Consider the following 23,626-nt stretch of genomic DNA (forward strand, 5'->3'; position numbering starts at 1 on the left):
TTTACGAGCTGTGTTGTGAGAATTGATCAAATCTTGAGAGTGAAGTTATTTTGGAGAATTGGGTGATGGACCGTGTTGAAATCTACACTGCACCCATGGCGTGTCCCTTGTTCAGGGTACGGTAGATCTGTCTCGGCTCCGGGTCTGCAACTTTCCCCTACTCACTTTCCCCCGCTCCTGGAGTCAAATGAGCCACAAGACCAACATCTTTAAAACCAAATATTTCAGATGGATTTTGAATGTGGGCCTATGTAAATAGTCACATTTTGTATATACTACCCCTCCTAGAACCTCCACCTTAAAGGGACTATACAGAGTTTAAAAATGTTAAAATTAAGTATTTTCCTCTCCCTACATGTTCCTCCATCTCCTAATGTGTAGAATGAGCTCAGACCTGTTCACCACAACTGCCTCTAAAATCCTGCACTGTCACTCAAAAAGGTGTTAATTCGGGTCCGAAGTGACGTCATGCACGAGCTTAATATAGAAGCTGCAGTTACACGTGTGACCTGAGGTGGCAGTAGTGAGTAGAAAATGGCTAACTTGCATCTAGCCCCTTTAACGTGGTGGAGGGGTTTGAGCACCCGAATGATCCTGGAGCTCTGTTGTCGGGGGCTTTGTGCCCCTGGTAGGGTCTCCCATGGCAAACAGGTCCTCAGACAGAGAGCGGTTCAGAAGCCCCTTATGAGAGACCAACAACAGGCCCGGTTAATCATGAGGCCGTCCTGCTGTGGACCCACCACCTACAGGAGGAGCCATAAGGGGCTGGTGCAGTGTGATTCCACCACCCGGCAACGGACAACTGGAAGAAGATGGATGGATGGATGGATATACTGTAGACCTATATTATACTGTTTTACACAATAACCACCAAAGCAAAAAGTGGCTCATTTGACCATCTTATGCTGCCTTCATGTGCTCTGGTAAAAGATGATCCTTTCCAGATGTGAAATGGAAAGTACGAGTGCATTGTGTTCGAGTGCTTTTGTGTGGTAGTAAAGTGAAACATGAAAAAAAAAAAAACACCACAGAAACAAAGAAACGTCTACACACTTCTGAACTACTGCTACTTTGTATCAGCTTATTATCGGAAACAAAACAAAACAGATATCTGCTTTTTTGCAAGACGATTCGTGTGGAAAAAGAGACAATATTGAAATTGAGAAGCTAGTGCATTGTGTCGGCTTCATTACAATCAGCTTAAAGACATATTATCGTTGCTCTCTGTTGTGTTGAAAGGTCAAAGGTTATATCATCTCGGGAACTCGGGGATCAACATTATATATATAGTTTCCCAGTGTAAAATGCGAGATGAGGTGGTGTTCATGTGCAAATTCACACTCGACGAATGGTATTTACCATAATTACGAGACCACATGAAGGCATGTCGCCCCACCCACTGCCCAAAAGCTGTGCTCGCTACATCCGCCACTGTTCACATCCGCGGTTTCTTCAAAATAAAACACAAACCGTAAAATAGTGCTGGGAATTTGGAGTTAATTTAAACCTACGCTTTTTTCTGATCACAATTTTCGAAAGTTACAAATAAAAGGCAATTTTACAGCTGTTCCTCGTGTGTGATTCTCTCGTTTTATATTAAAGGCACATTTAAACTTGTTAGTCTTCCGCCGCTTAGCTAATGTTTACTTCCCGCCTTGTGTCGGTTAGCTCGGTCCAGCTCGGGATAGAGTGTTTGTCCACTTACAGCTGTTTCTACGTTTGTTTTCTAGCCTGGTTTTACGGTTCTCCGCTACATTAAGCCCGCCTTTGGCCTCACTCCGCCCGGGCATTTAGCTGTGGTTCCTGTGGGTCGGTCTGTGGCTGGTTTGTCCCCGGGTCGGAGCATGTCTGTGGCGGCCGCTCTCCGGTCGCTGCTTCGGGACCGGCTGGCCGCGGCTATGGACCAGGTTATGGACCAGGTCCTGACCCAGGTCCTGCAGGAGCTGGACCGGGCTCTGGAGGACTTCGAGGCGGACAAGGCACCAGAGGAGCCGCTGAGGAGAGGCACGTGTCAGTCATGGATGAGTTTAGCCTCCGTGTGTCCTGCTTTAGTTGTGGTTCACTTTTAATAACAGAGTAAAATGGAACGACGTGTTGAAAATGGGCTCTTGTCCCACTAAAGGGAGGATCGCTGCTGTTGTTTATTTCCGCCTTTTTCACCGGATGTCTTGGTGACTGGGGGGCAAACAGCAGATTTATCCGAGCTTGAAGAGCTGTTTATTGTTGCTGTTTTACGGCACCGATCTTTTCACAGATGCGGTGCTCTGTTTGTGAACGATGTTTTGATCCACCGCAGTCCTATTAACATGTATTTAATACATGTGCGTTGCCCACCAGTGACTCGGACGTGACGACACGGCGACCCCCTCATTTTGATTTGTGCAATTTCTGTCATCATCTTGTCAAAAATATCTCACTTCCGATCCTAATGTTTACCTCTCGAGCAGATATAGGCCTACCAGAAACAGGGCTGACCACTGGTATGGCATCTGGCTTAAAGTGTGTTCTCTGCAGTGTGTTCTACAGGTGTCCAGTTCCCGGTACCTCGGGTCAAACAGGAGCCACAGAGGGACAGCCTCTCTGACCCAGGTACTAAGGATATATATGATACCCTGCAGGTGTTCAGGTACAGACTGTGTCGGACCCTGCAGGTGTTCAGGTATAGACTGTGTCGGACCCTGCAGGTGTTCAGGTCCAGACTGTGTCGGACCCTGCAGGTGTTCAGGTATAGACTGTGTCGGACCCTGCAGGTGTTCAGGTCCAGACTGTGTCGGACCCTGCAGGTGTTCAGGTCCAGACTGTGTCGGGCCCTGCAGGTGTTCAGGTCCAGACTGTGTCGGACCCTGCAGGTGTTCAGGTCCAGACTGTGTCGGACCCTGCAGGTGTTCAAGTCCAGACTGTGTCGGACCCTGCAGGTGTTCAGGTCCAGACTGTGTCAGGCCCTGCAGGTGTCCGGGTACAGACTGTGTCAGGCCCTGCAGGTGTCCGGGTACAGACTGTGTCAGGCCCTGCATGTGTTCAGGTCCAGACTGTGTCAGGTCCAGACTGTGTCAGGCCCTGTTGGTGTCCGGGTCCAGACTGTGTCAGGCCCTGGTGCTTCAGTGTGAACATAGCTTTACTCATGTGTTTGTTTGTTGCAGATCCGCAGCCCCCAGACTCTCCTGAGGTGGAATGGGAGCCCACAGACGAGGGGTGCTCTCTCTCAGGTACAGCATTTACATCTGCTTTACAGTCACACCCTGAAAATAAACCTTTCTTTTTCTGTGAATCTTCAGCTGCTGCTCAAGTGGAGGAGTTTAACGAGATTCAAATCAACTGTGTAACTTCGTTAAACACCCTCACCGGCCCGGACACCTGCAAGGGCCTGGGCTCCAACTTTGGAGTAAAGCTGGAAAAGGACACTGAAAAATGTGACCTGCAACAGTCTGATTCTATCACCTCCTGCAGAGGTTTAGGTAAACACTCCCTGTTCAGTGTATAGCAGTTGTGGGGTGATTATGTTTACAATGCGTTGCTATGGTTACTGCCCTACTGTGCGATTGTCCATGTTAACAAACTACAGTGGGAACCAGATGTTTACATACACACATAAAAAGACAAATTTGCAATTTTTTACTCACGGTCTGACATGAAACTAGAATGAACTTTTACTGTTTTAGATCAATTAGAAATTTAATAATTAACCAAAAGTTTACATATATTTCATTAATATTTGTATAGCATTGCCTTTTTACTATATACTGTAACTTGGGTCAAACGTTTTGGATTTCCTTCCACAGGTTTCTCACAATAGTTGGGAGGAATTTTGGTCCATTCCTCCAAACAGAGCTGGTGTAACTGAGTCACATTTGTAACCACCTTGGTGCACATGCCTTTACAGCTCTGCCCATACATTTTCAACTGGACTGAGATCAGGACTTCGTGATGACCACTTCAAAACATTGACTTTGTTTTCCTTAAGCAGCTTTGTAACCAGTTTGCCAGTTTGCTTTGGATCATTGTCCATTTGGAAGATCCATCTATTCTGTGCCCAAGCTTTGACTTCCTGGCTGATGTCTTGATGTTGCTCCAATATTTCCACATAGAGTTCTTTCTTCATGATGTCATCTATTTTTGTGAAGTCACCAGTCTCTCACGCAGCAAAACAACCCCACAGCATGATGCTGCCCCCCCGTATTTCACAGTTGGGATGGTGTTCTCAGGCTTTTTCCTACAAATGTGACGGTCATTATGGCCAAACAATTCTATTTTTTTGTTTTGTTGTCACACAGGATATGTCGTCAAAAATTAAGGTCTTTATCCTTTATTTATTTGCTTTATTTGCTGGACATTTCCATCATTGTTTTAACCAATGAACCTGGAACCTTCAAGTGTCTTGACATTGCACAAGGATGAACCAGACTTCTAAGGTCATGACATCGTCATCTGGGCTTTCCCAAATTGTTTAAAGGTATAGTCATCTTAGTGTATGTAAACTTCTGACTTGTAGAAAGTAACAGAAATTCTAACATGGGTGTTGTCACGGCACAGCTTCTACGCTGTGCGTCTTGCTGATGGAGACACGCAGGTGCACGACGGGGAGGAACAAGTACAAATCTCAAGGCATCCATCCATCCATCCATTTTCTTCCGCTTTATCCGGGGCCGGGTCGCGGGGGCAGCAGTCTCAGCAGAGATGCCCAAACTTCCCGATCCACACACACCTCCTCCAGCTGTTCTGGGGGGACCCCGAGGCGACACCAGGCCAGCTCGGAGACATAGTCCCACCACCGTGTCCTGGGCCTTCCACGAGGCCTTGTCCCACTAGGACATGCCTGGAACACCTCCCGCGGGAGGCGACCAGGCCTCGGGTCGGGTTTGCAGGAATCTCAAGGCAAATAGCCTTTATTTGTCCCAGTGACCAGCTCATTCTGAACATCAGACTCTGCTTTGAAATGCGCTGGTTTAAGCTTTGTTAAAGTGAAGATAAATTATACGCAGGACATAAGAATCTTGGCACGTACACCGCACATTAGCTCGTAAATTTAAATGTATGTGTTAGATACAAAGCCACTGACTGCCTGTGTAAGCGTGTTTATACAGGCAGATTTTTTTTTTTTTATTCTGTGGTGCATCGACACAAATGAGTCTGTGTAAGAAACACTGTTATGTAAACGTCTGGTTCCCACTGTATATTCTGTATCTTCATCTTTCAGTACAAGGAAAGCTGTGCTCGTGTCGATGTAGCTCCAACAATGTCCTCCTTGTGTTTCAGGACCTGGGGCCCCAGAGCCTCCTCGGGTCAAACAGGAGCCCACAGACAGGGGGCGCTCTCTCTCAGGTACAGCTCTTGCCTCTGGTTTACAGTTCACACCAAAGATGCACCAGACAATTCACTTCTGTCGCTGTCGATCTTTAGGTTCCGTAAACGCTGAGGAGTTTACCGACATTCAAAGTGGCCGTGTGACTTTAAGCGCCTTCACGAGTCCAAACGCCTGCAAGGACCCTCCCCTGAGCTCCCTCGATACGGAGGGGAAACGCTCGAACCAGCAGCAATCTGACAAAGTGGAAACCAACCCACCAGAGCAAAATGTCAACGCCCACAGTTCTCCTGATGTTTTTACTTTGAAAGTTCCCATGATTAAACTACATCCTCTTTACCCAAAAGACAACTCCAAAGACAAGAAAATAGCTTCAAAAAAACGAAAACCAAGGAAAGTGAAACAAAAGGATACAAGTGTGAAGTACATGTGCCTCTGCGGGAAACTCTTCACCAAAGAGGCCTTGGAAAGTCACCAAATGTTGTGTCCCTCCACAGCGGCGGCGGCGGCGCAGCCGAGCCACGGCAGGAAGAGGCGGCACTGCGAGGCTTTCACCGGGGGGGGGAGAGGACAGGAAAGACTAGGTTTTTATACTGGGAAGAGCAAAGCTTCAGGATACGAGGGAAGTGGAGAGATGACGGAGGACTTTCAAATTAAAACGGAAAGAAGTTGTAAAGACGAAGGGAATTTGAGGTACTTCAGAGAGACTTTTCTTAATAAATCCAAAACAAACAATCCAAACGAGAAGGTTTGTGTGACGGATGAAGCCAGAGCCCACGTTGATGCGCAGGAAGGTGAGTCACCGTGCTGACCGTTTTCACAGATTTGCTTTTTTAAGACCGTGGATATATGGTTTCTCTCGTGGCCCCTGCAGGTGCTCCTCTGGACTCGGACGACACGGGCGAGGTCAGTGAGACGGGCGCGGCGTTCTCCTGTGACGTGTGTGGGCTGGGCTTCTCATGGCTGCCACGTTTGTACCAACACCGAAAAACCCACGTGGTTACTGGAGCTTACTGGTGCCCAGACTGTGGGCGCACCTTCAGGAGGCTCCTGGACCTCCGGGCTCACCTGTGTGTCCAGACCGGAGAGAGACCGTACAGCTGTGCAGTCTGCAAGGAGGCCTTCTTCCTCAGGATCCAGCTGCAGATGCACATGTCGCAACACAAGAAAAAAGGGCCCCAACCAGGACTAAGCCAAGACTAAACTAAGACCAATACGTTTTTGCAGAAATGCACGTGTTCTTATTTTACACTGAACAACTTTATTTTTTGAATGAGTGATTTTTTTTTTTTTTTCTTTCTGAAAAGTCAAATAAACAAAATAATTTGATGTCAGTCTCATTGAGTTTTCATGAAGTATAGGCTCAGCTCCATGTTGTATGTGTTAAAGGCACAGTGGTCATCGCAAGTGTGTCCGCAGGTGTGGTCATCGCAGGTGTGTCCGCAGGTGTGGTCATCGCAGGTGTGTCCGCAGGTGTGGTCATCGCAGGTGTGGTCATCGCAGGTGTGTCCGCAGGTGTGTCCGCAGGTGTGGTCATCGCAGGTGTGGTCATCGCAGGTGTGTCCGCAGGTGTGGTCATCGCAGGTGTGTCCGCAGGTGTGGTCATCGCAGGTGTGGTCATCGCAGGTGTGTCCGCAGGTGTGGTCATCGCAGGCGTGTCCGCAGGTGTGGTCATCGCAGGTGTGTCCGCAGGTGTGGTCATCGCAGGTGTGGTCATCGCAGGTGTGTCCGCAGGTGTGGTCATCGCAGGCGTGTCCGCAGGTGTGGTCATCGCAGGTGTGTCCGCAGGTGCTCCATCAGCCGCCCTGACTCTGTGAACGCGTCTCCACAGATGGAGCAGATCGTCTCCTGTGACGTCCCATCAAAGGCGTCGTCCTCAAAGCTCCAGGCCTCACCGTCCTCAGAGTCCTCCTCAGCCGTGCTCAGGGACAGGTGCAGAGACATGTGCTCCAACAGCGCCCCCACCTGGCTGAAGTCCTGCCCGCACACAGAGCAGCAAAACCCGGCCTCGCCCCGCTCCAGCGCCCCCTGGATGCTCTGGAGGTCCTGGGTGTAGTTGTGCTCCAGGAGGAGGACGTCGCTGGAGCTCTGCCCACACAAGGAGCACCGCGGCGGGGCATGGAGTGCCGGCGCAGGGGGGGTTGTCAGGCGGTCCTGGGCCCCGAGTGACGAGCCGCATTGGGGGCAGTACAGGAATGCCTCAGCCTGGTGGAGGTTCTGGCTTAGCTCCTGTTTTAAGTCCGGGACTGGGGGCTCTGGCCTGGGCTGGATCTCCTGCTCCTCTGGCTCCATTTTCACACAAACAACGTTCAACTCTGAAAAACAGCAGAACCAGGTGAGACCAGTGGTGACGTGACACACCCGTATAACCACTAGAGAGCTCTACATCATGGAGATGGGTCCACGGGCGCGGCACTGCCATCGACCACTGCTCCTTACGGGTCGCCCCAGCGGCATCGAAGGATGAGTTAAATGCAGAGGAGAGATTTCCCAACAGGGACAATAATGTAAACAAACAAACAAACAAACAAACCATATAGCCACTACCAAGTCATTTGTGCAGTTTTTGTGCTTTCTGTCCGATTAGACCAGCCCAAACTTCACATCTATTTCCTCCCCTGAAAACGAGAGCGGGGACCGGCATCTCATCCCTCTCGCTCTGCCTCTACCCGACAGACGGTTCCCTCTAAGCTGCTCGCTCCACTGTAATCAACAGTATATGTGACGGGCAAATTGGAGGGTCTTCAGCACATATAATTGGCCATCCCCTGTGTAGAATACAGTATACTCACTAGAAAACTGAAGACCCTTTCAGTTCACACAACAACAGCCGGACCCCAGTCCTTCTGTATCGAAACATCTGCCACAAATCCACACTTTTCCCTGATCTTCACTCTGCGTCAGTGATGAGGTTCATTATCAAACCACAGCACACAATCTGCTCCATCCTATAAGAACTGTAGTTCCTATAAGAACTGTAGTTCCCACAGTGCCGCCCTCAGGCTTCTTGTTTTATTGCCACACATCGTCAGAGAGAGTCATTTACTGCAATTTCAATAATTCCACATAATTAAAACCTCAAAAATGATCATTTATGGTGAGGCTGAGCTGGAATGACGGTTCCAAGCCTCAATAAAGGTGCGGGGAATGGTTTAAACCGCTCTTAAATACACGCCGCTGAATGTTCGAATGCTTTGACCACCCACCTGTGGAGGCCGGGAGGGCATCTGACACACACAGGGGTTTTGTTACCTGGCATTTCCGGCTCCTGTTTGACCTGGACCGGCTCCAACTTCACATTCACTGGAACTACAACAGAAGAGTGGCATGATTTCATTATTTTGCCGTTATTACCATTGCAGTGACCACAGTAAATTAGGTCATACCTGAAAACAACACAATAACGAGATAGATCAGATGTAAAAGCTGCTAATCCTTATAGAACTATAGTGTGTGTGGAAAGTAATTCAGCCCTAATTTATAATCTACACCTATAAGCTGGTTACGATGGGGTAAACGGTAGCTGCTGCTAAAAAGTAAACAATTATATGGTTCATAGTGGAGGCAACTTGACCAAAATCATCCAAATGAGTCCAGACTTCGACCTCTTAACTCCCGCCTGAACCGAGAGCATTTTCTCCAGTTCAGCTTTACCCAAATCCTGTAGGCCAGTGTAACACCTCATTTGAAAGCTAAGACCTACAAAACTAAATTGATCTTTTTCCTCACATCGTCAGATTTTTTTTCATCACTATTTTTGTTGGGCAGTCGTCTCATTTCTGTCAAATTTTCGTGACTTTTTCGTCAAATTCTTTGTAGTTTTTTTTATTTTTGGTCAAAATCTTTTCACTTTTTCGTCCATTTTTCCGTCAAATTTTTCTCACTTTATTGTCAAATTTTTCTCGTTTTTTTGTAAATTTTTTGTCCATTTTTTCCACATTTTCATCCCTGTTTTAGTCTCAGTTTTGTCGCTATTTTCACACCTTTTTTCCAGAAGCTTTTGGATTGGGGTAAAGCTGGAGAAAATGTGCTCGGTTCAGGTGGGAGTTAAGGGGTTAAAAACAACCGAGAGCACTACTTAGTGACATCACAAGGTGGAACAAAGTGTTTTGAGCAAGTGAAAGAGACGGACTGAATATGAAGCCACCCAGAGAATGAAGAAAAAAAAACCTCAAAAGTGCGATAACTAAGTGCAGCAAATGAAACGCTTCCGCCACTTTGTCATGTAAACACACATTTGGACCGAATGCTCCGGTTCTGTCCCGTCTCACTCGGGCGGACTTTCGGAGGCGGCCGTACCTGGATCCTCGCCGCCGCTGCGGATCAGCTCCATCAGGTCCAGAGCCGCGGAGTCCAGGCGCTGCTCCAGCACGGCGCGGACCCCGGGCTCCAGCGGCGGACAGTCCGAGTCCAGAACCGCCCGGAGCCGAGCCCGGACCGCGCCCCTCAGCCGCTCCAGCCCGCCCTCAGACCACATCACACACGGACCGGGACCGACCCAGAGCTAAGCCACGAGCCGAACCAGCATCCGAAGCCTCGCGCTAAACTCTTCCCTCGTGTCTTTTCCGGTCAGCGTTTGTTTACAGTGTCTTTGCGGTCCAGGGTTTTGCTGCCCCCTGTCGCTGCGGAGGTCGAAACGCGTTTCACTCGAAGTCTTTACGACAGGGGGAGGCAACGTCAGGCCCGGGGTCCAAATCCGGCCCTCCGGCACAGAACCTCTGGCCCCCAATATGATTTCGAGAAATATTATTATGCAAATATGGGATCAAAAACCTGTTAAAGTACTCTAAAAATGCAAGAAATTGTGTTTTTATAGAGTTTTTTTTTTTTTAAATATCCTTGCAGAACATCCCACTTGGTCATAATGTAAAACAGTGATTCTCAACTGGTGGGTCGGGACTCCAAAGTGGGTCGCGAGCCTGTAGGGAACTTTTTTTTCAATATTTCCCATCTGAAACTACACGGAATCACATTGGAGTCTGTTAAAATGCATGTTATTGGGTTGTTTTGATCAAATCTTTGGCTTGTTCAATAAAAAAATGTGCGGTAAATACAACATTTTATAAATTTAGTTTTATTTGGGTCGCAGCTCGGAGAACCACAGATGTAAAACATTGACATTTGCAGACAATGGTTCTTTTTCGGCCCTCCGTGACGCAAAGTTGCCGCCCCCCTGCTTTACGACGTTACGACCGGACTTTGTTGTCGTCACAGAGCCTTGAAAAGGATGTCGTAGCTCAATTCTTCATCCATTTTCCTTTTCGTGCAGTGTTGGGCAAGTTACTTTAAAATGACAACATATTCTAAATTAGAAGTTACAGCTTTAACCTCTTACCCGCCGCCTGAACCGAGCTCATTTTCTCCAGTTCGGCTTTACCCAAATCTAAAGGCTTCTCTGTTGCGTCTTCATCCTACATTTTGTCGTTATTTTTGAAACTATGTCTAAATAATGTTTGTATCACATAATATGTTTAAAAAATGTAACTCTACTTTTGGCAAAACACACACTGAAAACAGTAAACAAAGATTTCCTTTTCTATCTCATTCTCTTGTGTTTTGTTTGGATGACGATACGACTGCAGGTCTTAGTGTTTGGTGCCGCCCATTTTATTTGGACAGTTTGGTATTTTTTTCCTTTGTACATCAATACAAACTATTTAAATACACTTGTACCTTGAGTTACTTCAATTGTAATGACTAATATATTCCCGTATTCTGTTTAATACATGTTATATTCCTTAGTTACTGAAAGAAGTAATATTGTAGCACATTACTTTTGTAATACCAACACTGTTTTTGTGGTAGTTAGTTTGTCTTCTGAGGACATAGCGTGCACATTGATTATCTCTCCTGATTTGTTCACAGCTTTGTTTTTACCCTAATGTTAAAAACGCTGTCTGATACGTCTGTATTGTAGCACTTTGGCCAGAAAGAAAGAAAACACATCAACAAAGCTTAACGTGCAGGAAAATACAAGTACTTTAGCTTTGTCATTCAAGATACATTAACTCTGTGGACTAGCCATGTAGCATGTGTGCAAAAAAAAAATGCAGGTTCATAAAATATAGCTGAATGAATAAAGGAAAAACATGAAGCTACAGTTGTATGATCATCACGGTGGATGTGGGCCACACTGTCGAGAGTCATCCAAGTGAAGAGCACAGAGCCTAAAACACAACCCTGCGGAGCACGGGCGCAGTTCTCTCCTGTGCTTTGGTTTAAAGCCATTTTCATTTCCTCTTTATGTAACCAGGAGAAGTCCACCTGACCCTATCATGCATGTTTTAGGTAGGGGAAACTGGAACACTCAAATACTAAGTGCAGTTGTTCCCTGGGACAGTGGGATCTTTAAACTGTACAAATGAACCGACCAAAGGGCGACAGTGGAATTGTTTTTAATTCTCAGGGGTTTTTTTGACCCAAAGGAAAATAAATCATGCAGAAAAAAAAACAACTACAACAAAACAAGAAACAACAAAGAGGAACAGGTCCAGAATAAATACTCCGGCCCAGGATAAGGAGCAGCTGAATGGTCCGGATCGAGTTCAAGGAAAGCTGCAGGGCCTGGACCGGTTCTATGTGGTTCTGGTTCTGATGGTTCTCAGTAGAAAAATCAAGAAACTCGCAAATTTCAGATGGAAATGATAATAGACCGATTTGAACATTTCCCTAAAACACTGCAGAGGGTCAACATAATCTAACACTATTTACCCGCCTCTGATTCACTGAAGAAAGTTCGACAAATCCGTTTTCCCCCGGCGAAGTGCGTCGATTCAGTGAAATGCAGTGGTTCCTTGGGCTGAGAACCGTTATATCAGTAAGCGGAGGTACCGGTATAAAAATTTAAGTATCGAAAGCATATTCATATTGTGAATACAACTATCTTCCAAACATGGTTGTTCTGTTTTCTGGTTCTAGATGACAAATACTTTAGCATAGGTATGGGAAGGTATCGTTATCGAAAACCAAGTATTATTAAAGGGATATTTCAGGATTTTTGACATAGGGCCTCATTTCCAAGTTATCCAGAGTGTTGTTGATTTCTGGAGATTTTTTTTTTTACTTCATGCAGTCCTTATATTTGAGGAGTTTAGTGGTGCTAGGCTAGTGCATGTCTCTGGTCAGTCACAGTCTGACCCGAGCACAGAGCACCTGAGGCCAATCATTTATAACTCCAGACTAACCATATAAATGTCTGTGTCCATAGAATACATTTTTGAAATACAACTGACCTTGAACCACGTGAATTAGCACATTTTGAGGGACTATTTTTTATCAGATCACTCCGCCGCTGCGTAGCTTATACAACCACGAAGCTGATGCTGCTCAATTTTTAAGTTCTTTAAATGCAAAATGGTTATAATTATTATCACCTGACAAAAAACACTTTAAAAGTCCTAGGACGACTACACAGAGATACACATCCATAAAGAATTGACTTTGACATCTTTTAGTCTGGAATAATTCCGAGAGGTAAGCTCTCAATGAATGAACCGGTTGGATTTGATTAGATTTTTGTTCAGATTTTGCTGGACGTCTGAGAACCGCAAGAACCACATGTACCGTTTGACTCTGTGAACGAGGGACACGCGAGGGACAGTCCCCAGTTTGTGCTTCGGAAACCGAGCCGCCGTTCCATCTGTCACATGATCAAAGTCTGGTACCGCTATTGGACTGCTCCGTGTGCTCCGCATCCAGCTGGCCGCTTTATCTGGGACGGAGTGGGAAGTGTGACCCTGACGTGGAGCGGTCGGTTTGGTGCAGAGGAGGGAAAGTGAGTGGAGGGTACAGAGGAGGATGGATGCAGTGCTCCTGGGCAGGTTTTCTACAGCAGCAGTAGTTCGTCGTCGCTGCTCTCTCGGCTTTGGTCCTGGGTCAGACTCTGGCTGAGGTCCGGATCCTGGCTCGGGTCCCGGTTTTGTCGGGGAGCGGAGCAGGCGTCCGCGGCGGCCGTGTGGACTTTGCCGCAGCGGTCGCAGGTTCCATTCCCGCGCTGATGCTGAGGCCCGTCGCCGCCGCCGTGGTGGTTCTCGGACCCGTTGCCGCGCTGTCGGGGAGGCTGGTCCTCGCCGCGGTGACGGTCAGGGTTGAGGAGCCGCTGCAGGTTGGAGGCGAGTCGCTGTAGAGTCGCCGTGGAGACGGAGCTCGTGTCCAGAGGCTGCAGAGAGACCGCACCAAAATGAGAATGGAGAAGAGGGGAAGGACAGGGAGATTTGGACGTACCCGACTGAGCCGTGGTGCTGCTGCTGTTGCTGCTGCTGCTGCTGTTGTGGTGGTGGTTGTTTCCATGGGAACCTTCTGTGTTGCCCCGCCCACAGCGCCCTCCGGTTCCGCCTCCTGCAGAAGAGGCTCTGCTCCCTCAGAGCCATCGCCGTTGAGACGCCCCGCCTCCAGCTCCGAGGACACAAGTGCCACTGACGAGCGGCGGCGCGAGGAGAACCACCGCCCCCAAGAGGAGCGGCGAGAGAAGCGCAGCGAGGGGAAGCCGAGCTGAGAGCGCACAGCCAGGCGCAGATTCTCCAGGACAGACGCCTGAACACAACACACACACACACACACACACACACACACACAAACACACACACACACACACACACACACACACACACACACACACACACACACACACACACACACACACACAACCTTTGGATTTAGATTGATTTCTATTTCACTTTCTTGTCATTTCAATTTAGAATAGTTTTCTCCTTTTAAAGGCTAAAAAAAGAGAAGAACTGGTACTTTATTGTTTTTTTTTATGTTTATAGAAGGTAACATCACAACATGCACATGGAAGTGTTTTCCAAAAAGAATCCAATTGTTTTTTAGCTACAGAAGCACAAAGATGCAGCTCTGCAGTTCTGTACATTCTCTCTTCCAACAAAGGGAACACACTGTGCTCTTGGAAACACATGGAGATGATTCAATTCATGCACGGATCAAATTCAGAGATACCAACACTGCAACTCGAGCTGGGCCATATGGTGTCATGCACGGTTACACTGCTGTAATTTGTAAAAGCGCTGTGGACATAATATAATCACGCGCACGCAGAGAATGCAGCTAAAGCTACGCTCAGCTACAGCAGCAGAAACGTGACGGTGAAGACTTTAGGAGCTGCCGTTTTAAACATGTAATGACTGAAGCTTCTCTGTTGCTTGAGTAGATCATCTTTTCAAGGAAAGGCTCGGGCGCTAGCGTTCCTTAGCATGGTGCTAACGACAACACAGCAAAGAAAAGCACCGTATAAAAGTGGTTAAAGCGAATATCTGTTTCATCTGTGGCGTCTTCATCCTGATCTCACACAAGTCTCAGACGAGCTCATCTATCGCCAAATACACAGTGCAGTACTACACAGACTATTACTACAGGAGGCTTTACCTGACTACCAGAGCAGACGGGGAAGTCCTCCACAGGGGGGATCAGACCCTGGGCAATCAGCTGACCATAGGAGGGTGGAGCCTCTCTCCTAAGAAGCTCGGCCTCCACGCGGGACAGCTGCGTCTCGAACGACCTGTGACCAATCAGAGCGCTGGGTTCAGTGTCCATAGAGCAGTTGCTGTGCGTTGAGGTTAGCGCGCGTTAGCCTCGGCGTACCTGCGTTCGAACATGCGCAGAGAGTAGAGTTTGCAGGTGCAGCCCAGAGCGATGACCAACAGGAGGCCGCAGATGAGCGAGCCGATCACAGCGGCCGTGATGACCCGCGTGGGCACCGTCACCGGGCAGGACTCCTCATCACTGCCGTCGCCGCAGTCGTCCTGAGCGTCACACACCCACGACTCGAACACACACCGGTTATTCTGGAAAACAAATCCGTACATGAGAGAGGGAGGAAGGAGGGGAGGTCAGGGGTTGTGTGTTTTAATTGGATTGGGAGAAAAGTTTTGTCCAAGGTTAAACATTCACGCATTTATCTTCAAGGGTAGGCCCGGCTCCTCCCCTAACGCCTCCCTTTGGTCTTTATCTAGGCTGCGGGCTGAACGGAACATTAGCTCACTGACGAAGCCTCTTGGATGAGCAGCGAAACGTGCGAGACTCCAACCACTGAGTACAGAAGACAACTCGAATACTTTCACTGAAGATGGACAACTCCTGTACGACTGAGAGCTTACACATTCACTAATTTAGTTACATTTTAGTCTTGTTTTGGTCCTGAGGTAGTGTTTATTTAACCCCTTAACTCCCACCTGAACGGATCCCATTTTCTCCAGTTTGGCTTTACCCTAATCAAAAAGCTTCTTTGGAAAAAAGCACCAAAACAGCCACAAAAAATGAGAAGAAAACATGGATGTAAACGCAACAAAAATGTCACAAAAACTCAACCAAAAAATGACAAAAAAACTCAACCAAAAAATGACAAAAACTTTTGTGGGTCTTAGTTGGTCATTTTTATGCTCTACTACTACTACTACTACTGCCACCTCAGGTCTTACACGCAACTGCAATCTCTTTATTAGGCTCGTGCATGACAGAACTTCGGACTTTTTGAGTGAAACAGTCACATTTTAGAGGCAGTTGTGGTGAACAGGTCTGAGCTCATTCTACATGTTAGGACATGGCTGGAACATGTAGGGGAAGAAAGAAATACTTCATTTTAACATTTTTAAACTCTGTATAGTCCCTTCAAGTATCAGGGGGTTCGGAGGCATTTTCTTGCCATAAGCAAAGTGTACATTTTATACAGATTATGTGGATCTGTAAATTAGATCGTTTCTACGTCATTTACCATCATTTATTGTTCCAAATAAAAGGCTACGAGTTCTCTCCGACTACAGTGCTCATTATGGAAACAGCAGAAAGAATCCAGTGCATCAGATTCTCTCCACTAATGAGCCTCCTAAGGTTTCTAAGACTGCGGGACCATAAATGAGGGAATGTCTCCTGATAAGTTGGTATTGTGCAGTGTTTGGCAGCTCTCTAGTATAAGGGCCGCACCTTGCAGTGGAAGTTGCCCGGCTGGCAGCTGAAGCAGTTCTTCTCGTCGGAGCCATTGGGACAGCGGTTCTGGTAGTTGCAGCGGTCTGATCGGGGGTAACAGGCACCGTTCCGGGAGCAGGGGAATTCGTTCTGCTGGCACCACGAGCAGTTGGCCTCGTCGCGGCCGTTGGGGCAGTGCCAGTAGCCGTCGCAGCGATTGGACGAACTGTAGCAGCCGAAACTGTCCCCGCAGGGCAGCTCCCAGGGCAGGCAGAAACCTTCCACCTGGGAAACAGAGGATACCGCCTTAAACACAGACTATAGAAGCAAACAAGGGAAACCTGCAGTTGTATCAGTATACTCAATAGTAGTATCTGTAATAGTGGCCGCAGTAGTACCTGGTACGTAGCGTTGAAGCCTCTGGCCGCGTTGATCTTGTCTGCGTAGAAGTGCACCCTCAGCTGGCCGGAGGAGGACACGACTGCCACAGGAGCTCTGGAGTCCAGCGCCGTCAGGACCCGGAGCAGACGCCGGGGGTTCTCGTCCAGACCATCGAAGACCTTCACAAAGTCCCCAAAGCCGGTCCCATCCAGCTTGAAGTCCGTGAAGCGCAGGATCACCTGAGAGAGAGGCGATTTAGACCTGGTTCAGACCTGGTTCAGACCTGGCTCAGACCTGGCTCAGTCCTGGTTCAGTCCTGGTACAGTCCTGGTACAGTCCTAGCACAGCTCTTACCTTGCGGTGGTCCCCCGTGTCGATGACCCAGGTGCAGTTGGACCCGGGGGGGTAGAAGTCAGGGTAGTTGGGAGAACTGAAGGAACCGAAGAAGTTCTTGAGACGTTCTCCACAGAAAGGAACGTCACAGTCCACCTCATCACTCAGGTCCTGGCCGGAGAGACAGCAGAGTTAGACTCAGGATAGACCTTTGGGTGAGACCCGAGCCCTACACTACGAGGTAACTTAACCCTGGTCGTTTAGGATGAACAAATGCTTATCCTGGGGAAGATCTTGGGTTGTGTAATGTGTGACAAATATTACAAATAAAAAAACGTCGTACAGACAAAGACGAGCTGCGAGAGACATGTCACTGCAGCTATGATCTCCTGTCATCAACAAAAGACAACACCAGCACCAGAGAAGGCAACCGAGGCCGGGCATGAACAGGCCACACCCCGCACTTGCATGGGAATCAACTCTGAGAACCTCTGCTAAAAACACCGATTTTGAAACTCCTTATGACAAACAAGACTAGTCATAGCTTCGATTCACTCTCTGTTCCGTGGGGCAGTGGAGACGAGTGCAGGCTAAAGACTGTATATTCTCCACGCCCTGCAATGTGACAAGCTGAAATATTTTATTCATCTTAACGGGGGCGTAACAAAAAATAATTGAGAATCACTGCTCAAAAACTGACATGTCTGTCTTACCGCCATGTTTTGTAATCCTTACAATCACTATATACACCTACACATCTGTGAATACAATCCTACTGTTCAATGTCAAATTGTTGCTGTCTTGCCATGTTTACTTTTACATGCCCCTATAGCATTCCTAGTTTGTGAACCTGTTCTCAAACAATGGCAATAAAAACTACTCTGATTCTCCTTGTATAAGTGCAAATGCCTACTCACAAAAATAGTTCTAACTTGCTGTCCCTAAGAAAGCCAATGTAAAAGGCAATATTTAGTCAATAGTTTAATATTAAATCCCGATGACAATATTTTCACTGTAATCGACGATGCATCTAAAAAAACAATGATGATGAAAACTTTGCTGAAATCATTAAATTAAAGTCTGCACGTCCGTGTTGCGCCTGAGGTCCGTACAGTGTACAGAAGCATTGGAATGAAGAGTGTCTTTGTTCATGACTGTAGTGTCAGTGCTCACTAAAGTGTCTGAGGAGGGGTGTGGTGAGGATCAGGGCAGTGACTCAGGTAAAATGTTCAGTCGCACGAGTGAACATTTTAGGCACATACAGTGCTGAGCCCAGGTCAGAACAGGCACAAGATGAAGAGGATCTTCAATCACATTTGGAAGTTTTTGTATTGCAAAATGAATGTACTTCATTGTTCCTGAACTTCCTTCTGCTCCTTTTGGACATCATCATCATCATCATCATCATCATATATTTCCTGTCTATGTGTGGTATACACAGTCAGCCCCTGCCCCGCCCCCATAAGGTGGTGTGCTCCGTTCAGTACCTGACAGTCGATGCTCCCGTCACAGCGCAGGCTCTGAGGTAAACAGGTGTAGATGCGAGTGTATCTGGAGACACAGGGGAACTGGCTGAAGGAGCAGGGCGTGAAGGAGTCCATGCACAGCTCCTCATCTGAGCCGTCTCCACATTCATCCTGAGAGTTACACCTCCACGACTCCGGGACACAGCGCCCGGACGAGCAGTGGAACTGGTCAGGGGCGCAGGACGCAGAGGAGGGACGGCCTGGACAGGATACATGTGAAAGTTTAGATCTAGAATAAAACTGGACAGTGCCATCGTAATCCATTGGAAATATTGTCCAGCTCTGGCGGCCATGTTGTGACTGTCCACACGACTCAGAGGCTCGTGTAAACTAACAGACTCTACTTCTCTTGGTCATTTTTTTCATGGACTTTGATCAGGTAACTTTTATACATGTTTCCCTCATCTAACATCCACGTTTGACGATAGAAATAGGGAAATACCTTTACATTTTGCACATTCAAATTTCAACTAATCTATATATTAATGAATGGATATATTCATTCAGTATGTTGACGGTAATGTACAGAGCAGTGTTTGTGGTTATTGTTCATACTTTGCTAACATTAGGTCCCAACACAGACTGATGGACTTCTTTGGGTTAAAAAGACTTCAAAATCACCACAATTTCATTTTGACGGCCAAATCTGCACCTCCTTTCACATTACTTTAATTCAAATTACAGTGTTTCTACAGGCCGAAGCAAGTAAAACTTAATGCTTTTTGATACCATTTGTTTTATTTACAAATACCATATTACAATGCCACAAATGCAGAAAAAAATCTGCACATATTTAATTCCTTAAAGGATCTATACCTGATTGTACTTCTAGAAATGGCATTTATTTGACCCTCTTTTAGGAAAACTCATACATTTGTGGGGAAAACACTGCATCAAATTATAAAACATGTGTATCAATTTGATGAACTTTCAGGCAATTTTCTCTCGCATTTTTGTGAAAATTGTCAAATGTGCCGATAAACTTGTTAGGAAAGTTAAGAATGAGTTTGGACCACAAGTAACATTTTAATTTAGTGGGTTCTGATTTCATTGCTTAGAATAAAAATAAAAAAAATCAGGTATAGGGCCTTTAAGATTTGAAAGAGAACGAGCGAAAGTGTCCTTTCAGCCAAAACTGCAACTTAATGTTAGTCATAGCTTTACAATAAATATACATTTAATCCCAGTTTGAATCCAATTTAATGCTTTTTAGTGGCATTTAAGGCCTTGATTTTGGCAATTCATTAAATGACTTTTTTCTTTAATGCATGGCAAATTCTGAACCTCCTTTTACATTACTTTAATTTGAATTTGGTTTTTAGAACAATCGGCTCAAACGTCCTGTCTAGAGTTTTATTAATGACCTGAGAGACGAGCAGCTTTTTGTATGATTTTCCATACACTTTGTGTGTATGGAAATCTCCAGATGTGTGTTTTAGAATGTTAATAGCAATTTATTTCACCTTGTCTTCCTAAAACTGGCACTTGGCAGGTGTAAAACTAGCCGTAATACTAGCCACAAACATTATCAGTTAAACCAAGTCAAAATGAGAGAAACAAACCCCTGTCATTTACACTTTAAGCCTTTTATAACGCGTCTCGTCAGTGAAGCCGTTTGCTGTGGTTCTAAGTTGTTTTTCAGAGAACAGTCTGACAGAATGATGTTTGAGCGTAATCCAGATTAACAGAGTTACATAACTTCATCTCCCACAATGCTCCGCTCTGTTTACACAGCTGCGGCTCCCCCTGGAGGTGAGCCGGAGGTATTACCTGAGCTGTACTCCAGCCTGAAGCCCTTGGCGCTGACCGCACCATCCGAGTGGAAATGTACGGACACCTGCAACAAAACACACGGTTAGAGAGGACTGTAATGTAGTGGTAGTAGCAATAAGGGCTCCTTGTTCCTACTGGTGGTAAAAGCAGTAGTAGTAGTAGTAGTCGCAGTAACAGTACCTGGTTGCTGGTGGAGGTATACGGAGCTGGTCTGCTGGACCCACACAGCCGGAGTCCGTCGATGAGCAGATAATCGGAGGAGCAGCGCTGAGATGACTGCAGCGAGAAGTCCAGGAAACTACAGGGAACAGAGGAAGACTGTGAGCTGTGGCTAAAGTGCTGGCGCTACAACTAATATGTCACTCTTGCAGCTTGTAACTGAGCTGTGCAGACAAAAACAAATTAAATCTCACCCTGCTTAATGTCCCTAATCTAGATGCCCCAAAAGGAGGGTGTCACATGCTCCATTTTTGTAAATTAAATGTTTATGTTTTGAGAGTAGCTTTGCTCTGGAGCCAGCAGAAGTAGTAGTAGTTGCAGTCTTGTCTTGTCTTGTCTTTTCACCTGATAGTGACTGTGTCCCCGGGCCGTGCTCTGATGTTCCAGCTGCAGTTGAGTTTAGACGGATACTGAAACGGCCATCCAGGGCTGGACACCAGACCGGAGGAGGACCGGAGCTGGACCACCTCACTGCAGACTGAGGAGAGAGGCGGGTTAGACCGGGACGAATTAGGACTTAACCGGGAATACACTAGGGCTAAACTTGGACTTAAAGGCCCTACGTATACTTGATTTTTCTGCATTAATTATTACAAACAATGAAAGAGGGAGCCACAAAATGAAAATGTTAGCATGTTGAGAGCTCGCGCAGACATTAGCATGTTGTTGTTCATTCCAAACTTTCCTCACATATTAGTAGCATCTCACACTTCACAGGGACGAGTTTATGAACAGTTTACAACTTGCAGCTATATCTTATGTAACCATTTCAACACAGTACAATCTATTAAAATGAGGGGGGAAAATGTGAGGCTTAAAAAGAGACTAAATCGAGGCTAAAATTGAATAAAATTAGGAAAATCATACATAAACATAAAAGTTTAAAGCTTTTATGTTGCTTTGCGTTTTTGTTTTGACCTGTGTTAGCGATATAAGATGCGTACATCTGATTTAGCGATACATCATGGCTTCTTGCGATCTGGATTTTATTGTGTCGCCCAAATTTGATATAACCATTCTTTTAAATAAACTAGTGCTATATACTAAAGACGAGGTCCTGAGCTTCACCATTTCACTACAAACTTCCAACCATAAAATAATGAAATATAAGGATTCAACTGTATGGAAAATGGATGAAAGGCACGATCTACAGGTTTAAAGGCACACTTAAATGTAATTGGAACAATTTAGAGCCGGTTCTCCACACTGTTGGTACTGACCGTTGGTGATCCCAGATACGTAGACATTTTCATCCCTTTGAGACGCAACCACGCAGCCTGGAAAACAACACAATGATGTTCAAACGCCGAACCACCAAAAGAAGTAAAACCTCTCCATTCCAGTTCGTCTCGTGCCCAGGTGTGTGGTCTCACCTGACAGCAGCACGAGCAGGTGAACTCCCGCCGATAGTGCCATGTTGCAGTGATGAAGAGGACGGTGATGAAGTGTCAAGGTCATCAAATTGCTGTGGACCACATCTACACGGCCCAGCTCAATCCGCAAACAATACAGCCAAAAACAGTGCAGCGTGCGCACCAAAACACGCCGGACACAAGGGAATGAGCGCGTCTGTACCCGGTATGACAATAACACCAAATCTGAAACTTTAGTCTAACAACAAGTTTACTTAATGCGACAAAAAATACATGTATAAATAAGTTAAATAAAATAAATAGTTTATGTAAAAAATATAGGTTTAACAAAACAAAGAATAACAGCTCTACTCTCACCAACTAAAGTGAAGCCAAAATAATTTAGTACCAAACTAATGAGGCCCTTGCAACTTTTGTCTACCCACGGTTTACCACAATATCTCTGTGGGTTTAAAGCCTTGATCAAGGAATTAACTAATAATTTAAATCATAAACGAACATAGTGACAAATAGCAAAGTAAGGCTGAAAGAGGGACAGTACAAGGCTCAAAGGAGATGCTAAATCGTCTCTTTTTTGGGGGGGAAATGACTAAATATTCAAATAATACAACGCGTACTGGAATTTATAGTAAACTGTAAACTGACTTTGAAAATGTTTTGAAAACGACAACAAAGATCTGTCCAGAAATGGGAGGGATGGACGGAGCTTTGGTTACAGCATCCAAACATGGGCAGTGCTAACGTTAGCTTATTGTGAAAATAAATACTATTTTACGTTTTAGGACGATTAACAGCTACTGAATAACACTGCAATACAAACAAGCTAAGCCCATACTGCGCCCGAGGCCTGGACTAATGACTATTTCTGCATAACGCGTTTATATCATGACAGTAACTTTGGCACATAACAATGGTCCGTGGCTAACAACATGCTAACGATGCTAGCGCGCTACTGCTCGGAGAAAATCCGCAGAAATGAGGTATAAACCGGGAGTCCCGTGCCCGAGCGGCCCAGTGCGAGCCCCGGGAGAGGTGTCACAGTCCCGTGTTCGGTTTTGGTGACGAGCCACTGTTTTTCAGAGACATGTCCGCGGCTTGAGGGGATCCAAGCGGGGGGGTTCTTGGTGTTAGCCGTTAGCCGTTAGCTCAATTCTAAACAACAGAACAGCTGCAGCGGATAAACCCCGCCCCCAGCTCACACAGACTCCGCCCACTTCAGGGACAGCTTTTTCATTACACTCCCACTCACGTGTCGGGGTCCGACATAAAAAAAATCCCATGGTTCGTTCGACATGCCGTTGTGGCTCATCATTAAACATTTTTATTTATATATATATATATATACATATATATATATATATATATATATATCAGTAACATGTGTAACATATATGTATCAGTAACAGGCTTGTTTTGTATGTGACTTGCAATATCCCTGTCCAATAAATCAATTTAAAAAAATGTATTTGGACAAGTCAAACCATTATTGTTCCTACTCTCATAGCTCGATGTTTCTAATAATTATGTAATTAAAATAATCACAAATTCCTTTGAATACTTTTTGATTGATCAAGGGGCCATAATGTCCCAGACTTTGGGAATATCTGAGGTAGCCTGTCAAAGCTGCAAACATATCCATAATAAAAATGTGTTCTAAAAAAAAATCCAGTTATTTTTTGCTACGTGTTATTTCACCAGATAAAAATGCGTGAAAAGGTTTCAGTTTGTCACATGCACAGAGTCTGAGGCCGCGCTGAGCCAAACAGCTGTACAGCTGCGCAGCACGCGACACGTAGCTTTTATGA

General features: G+C 46.1%; 3 protein-coding genes across 3 annotated transcripts; 1 reads left to right on the top strand and 2 right to left on the bottom strand.

The window, feature by feature from the left end:
- The first annotated feature begins 1,694 nt into the window (after positions 1 to 1,694).
- On the top strand, positions 1,695 to 6,538 carry LOC306973433 (uncharacterized protein). The gene is made up of 7 exons (XM_079570356.1): positions 1,695 to 2,004; positions 2,515 to 2,589; positions 3,141 to 3,206; positions 3,276 to 3,455; positions 5,254 to 5,319; positions 5,398 to 6,093; positions 6,174 to 6,538. The coding sequence occupies exons 1-7, from the start codon at positions 1,845 to 1,847 to the stop codon at positions 6,500 to 6,502; spliced, it is 1,572 nt and encodes a 523-aa protein (XP_079426482.1). The 5' UTR covers positions 1,695 to 1,844; the 3' UTR covers positions 6,503 to 6,538.
- A 528-nt stretch (positions 6,539 to 7,066) lies between these two features.
- On the bottom strand, positions 7,067 to 9,849 carry LOC306973715 (uncharacterized protein; the record flags this gene model as incomplete). The annotated part of the gene is made up of 3 exons (XM_079570718.1): positions 9,599 to 9,849; positions 8,552 to 8,608; positions 7,067 to 7,614 (listed from the first exon to the last, which is right to left on the bottom strand). Exons 1-3 carry the CDS (start codon positions 9,774 to 9,776, stop codon positions 7,067 to 7,069), a joined length of 783 nt encoding a protein of 260 aa, XP_079426844.1. The 5' UTR covers positions 9,777 to 9,849.
- A 2,925-nt stretch (positions 9,850 to 12,774) lies between these two features.
- Positions 12,775 to 23,004, bottom strand: lrp12 (low density lipoprotein receptor-related protein 12). Its single transcript, XM_079571446.1, has 13 exons — positions 21,822 to 23,004; positions 21,669 to 21,725; positions 20,794 to 20,926; positions 20,410 to 20,527; positions 20,227 to 20,293; positions 18,418 to 18,656; positions 16,952 to 17,101; positions 16,615 to 16,836; positions 16,235 to 16,501; positions 14,897 to 15,099; positions 14,681 to 14,813; positions 13,523 to 13,831; positions 12,775 to 13,457 (listed from the first exon to the last, which is right to left on the bottom strand). The coding sequence occupies exons 1-13, from the start codon at positions 21,904 to 21,906 to the stop codon at positions 13,125 to 13,127; spliced, it is 2,316 nt and encodes a 771-aa protein (XP_079427572.1). The 5' UTR covers positions 21,907 to 23,004; the 3' UTR covers positions 12,775 to 13,124.
- Between the last annotated feature and the right edge of the window lie 622 nt (positions 23,005 to 23,626).

The sequence above is a fragment of the Gobius niger genome (genome assembly GCF_951799975.1).
Source record: "Gobius niger genome assembly, chromosome: 14".
In the NCBI taxonomy this organism is placed as follows: domain Eukaryota; kingdom Metazoa; phylum Chordata; class Actinopteri; order Gobiiformes; family Gobiidae; genus Gobius; species Gobius niger.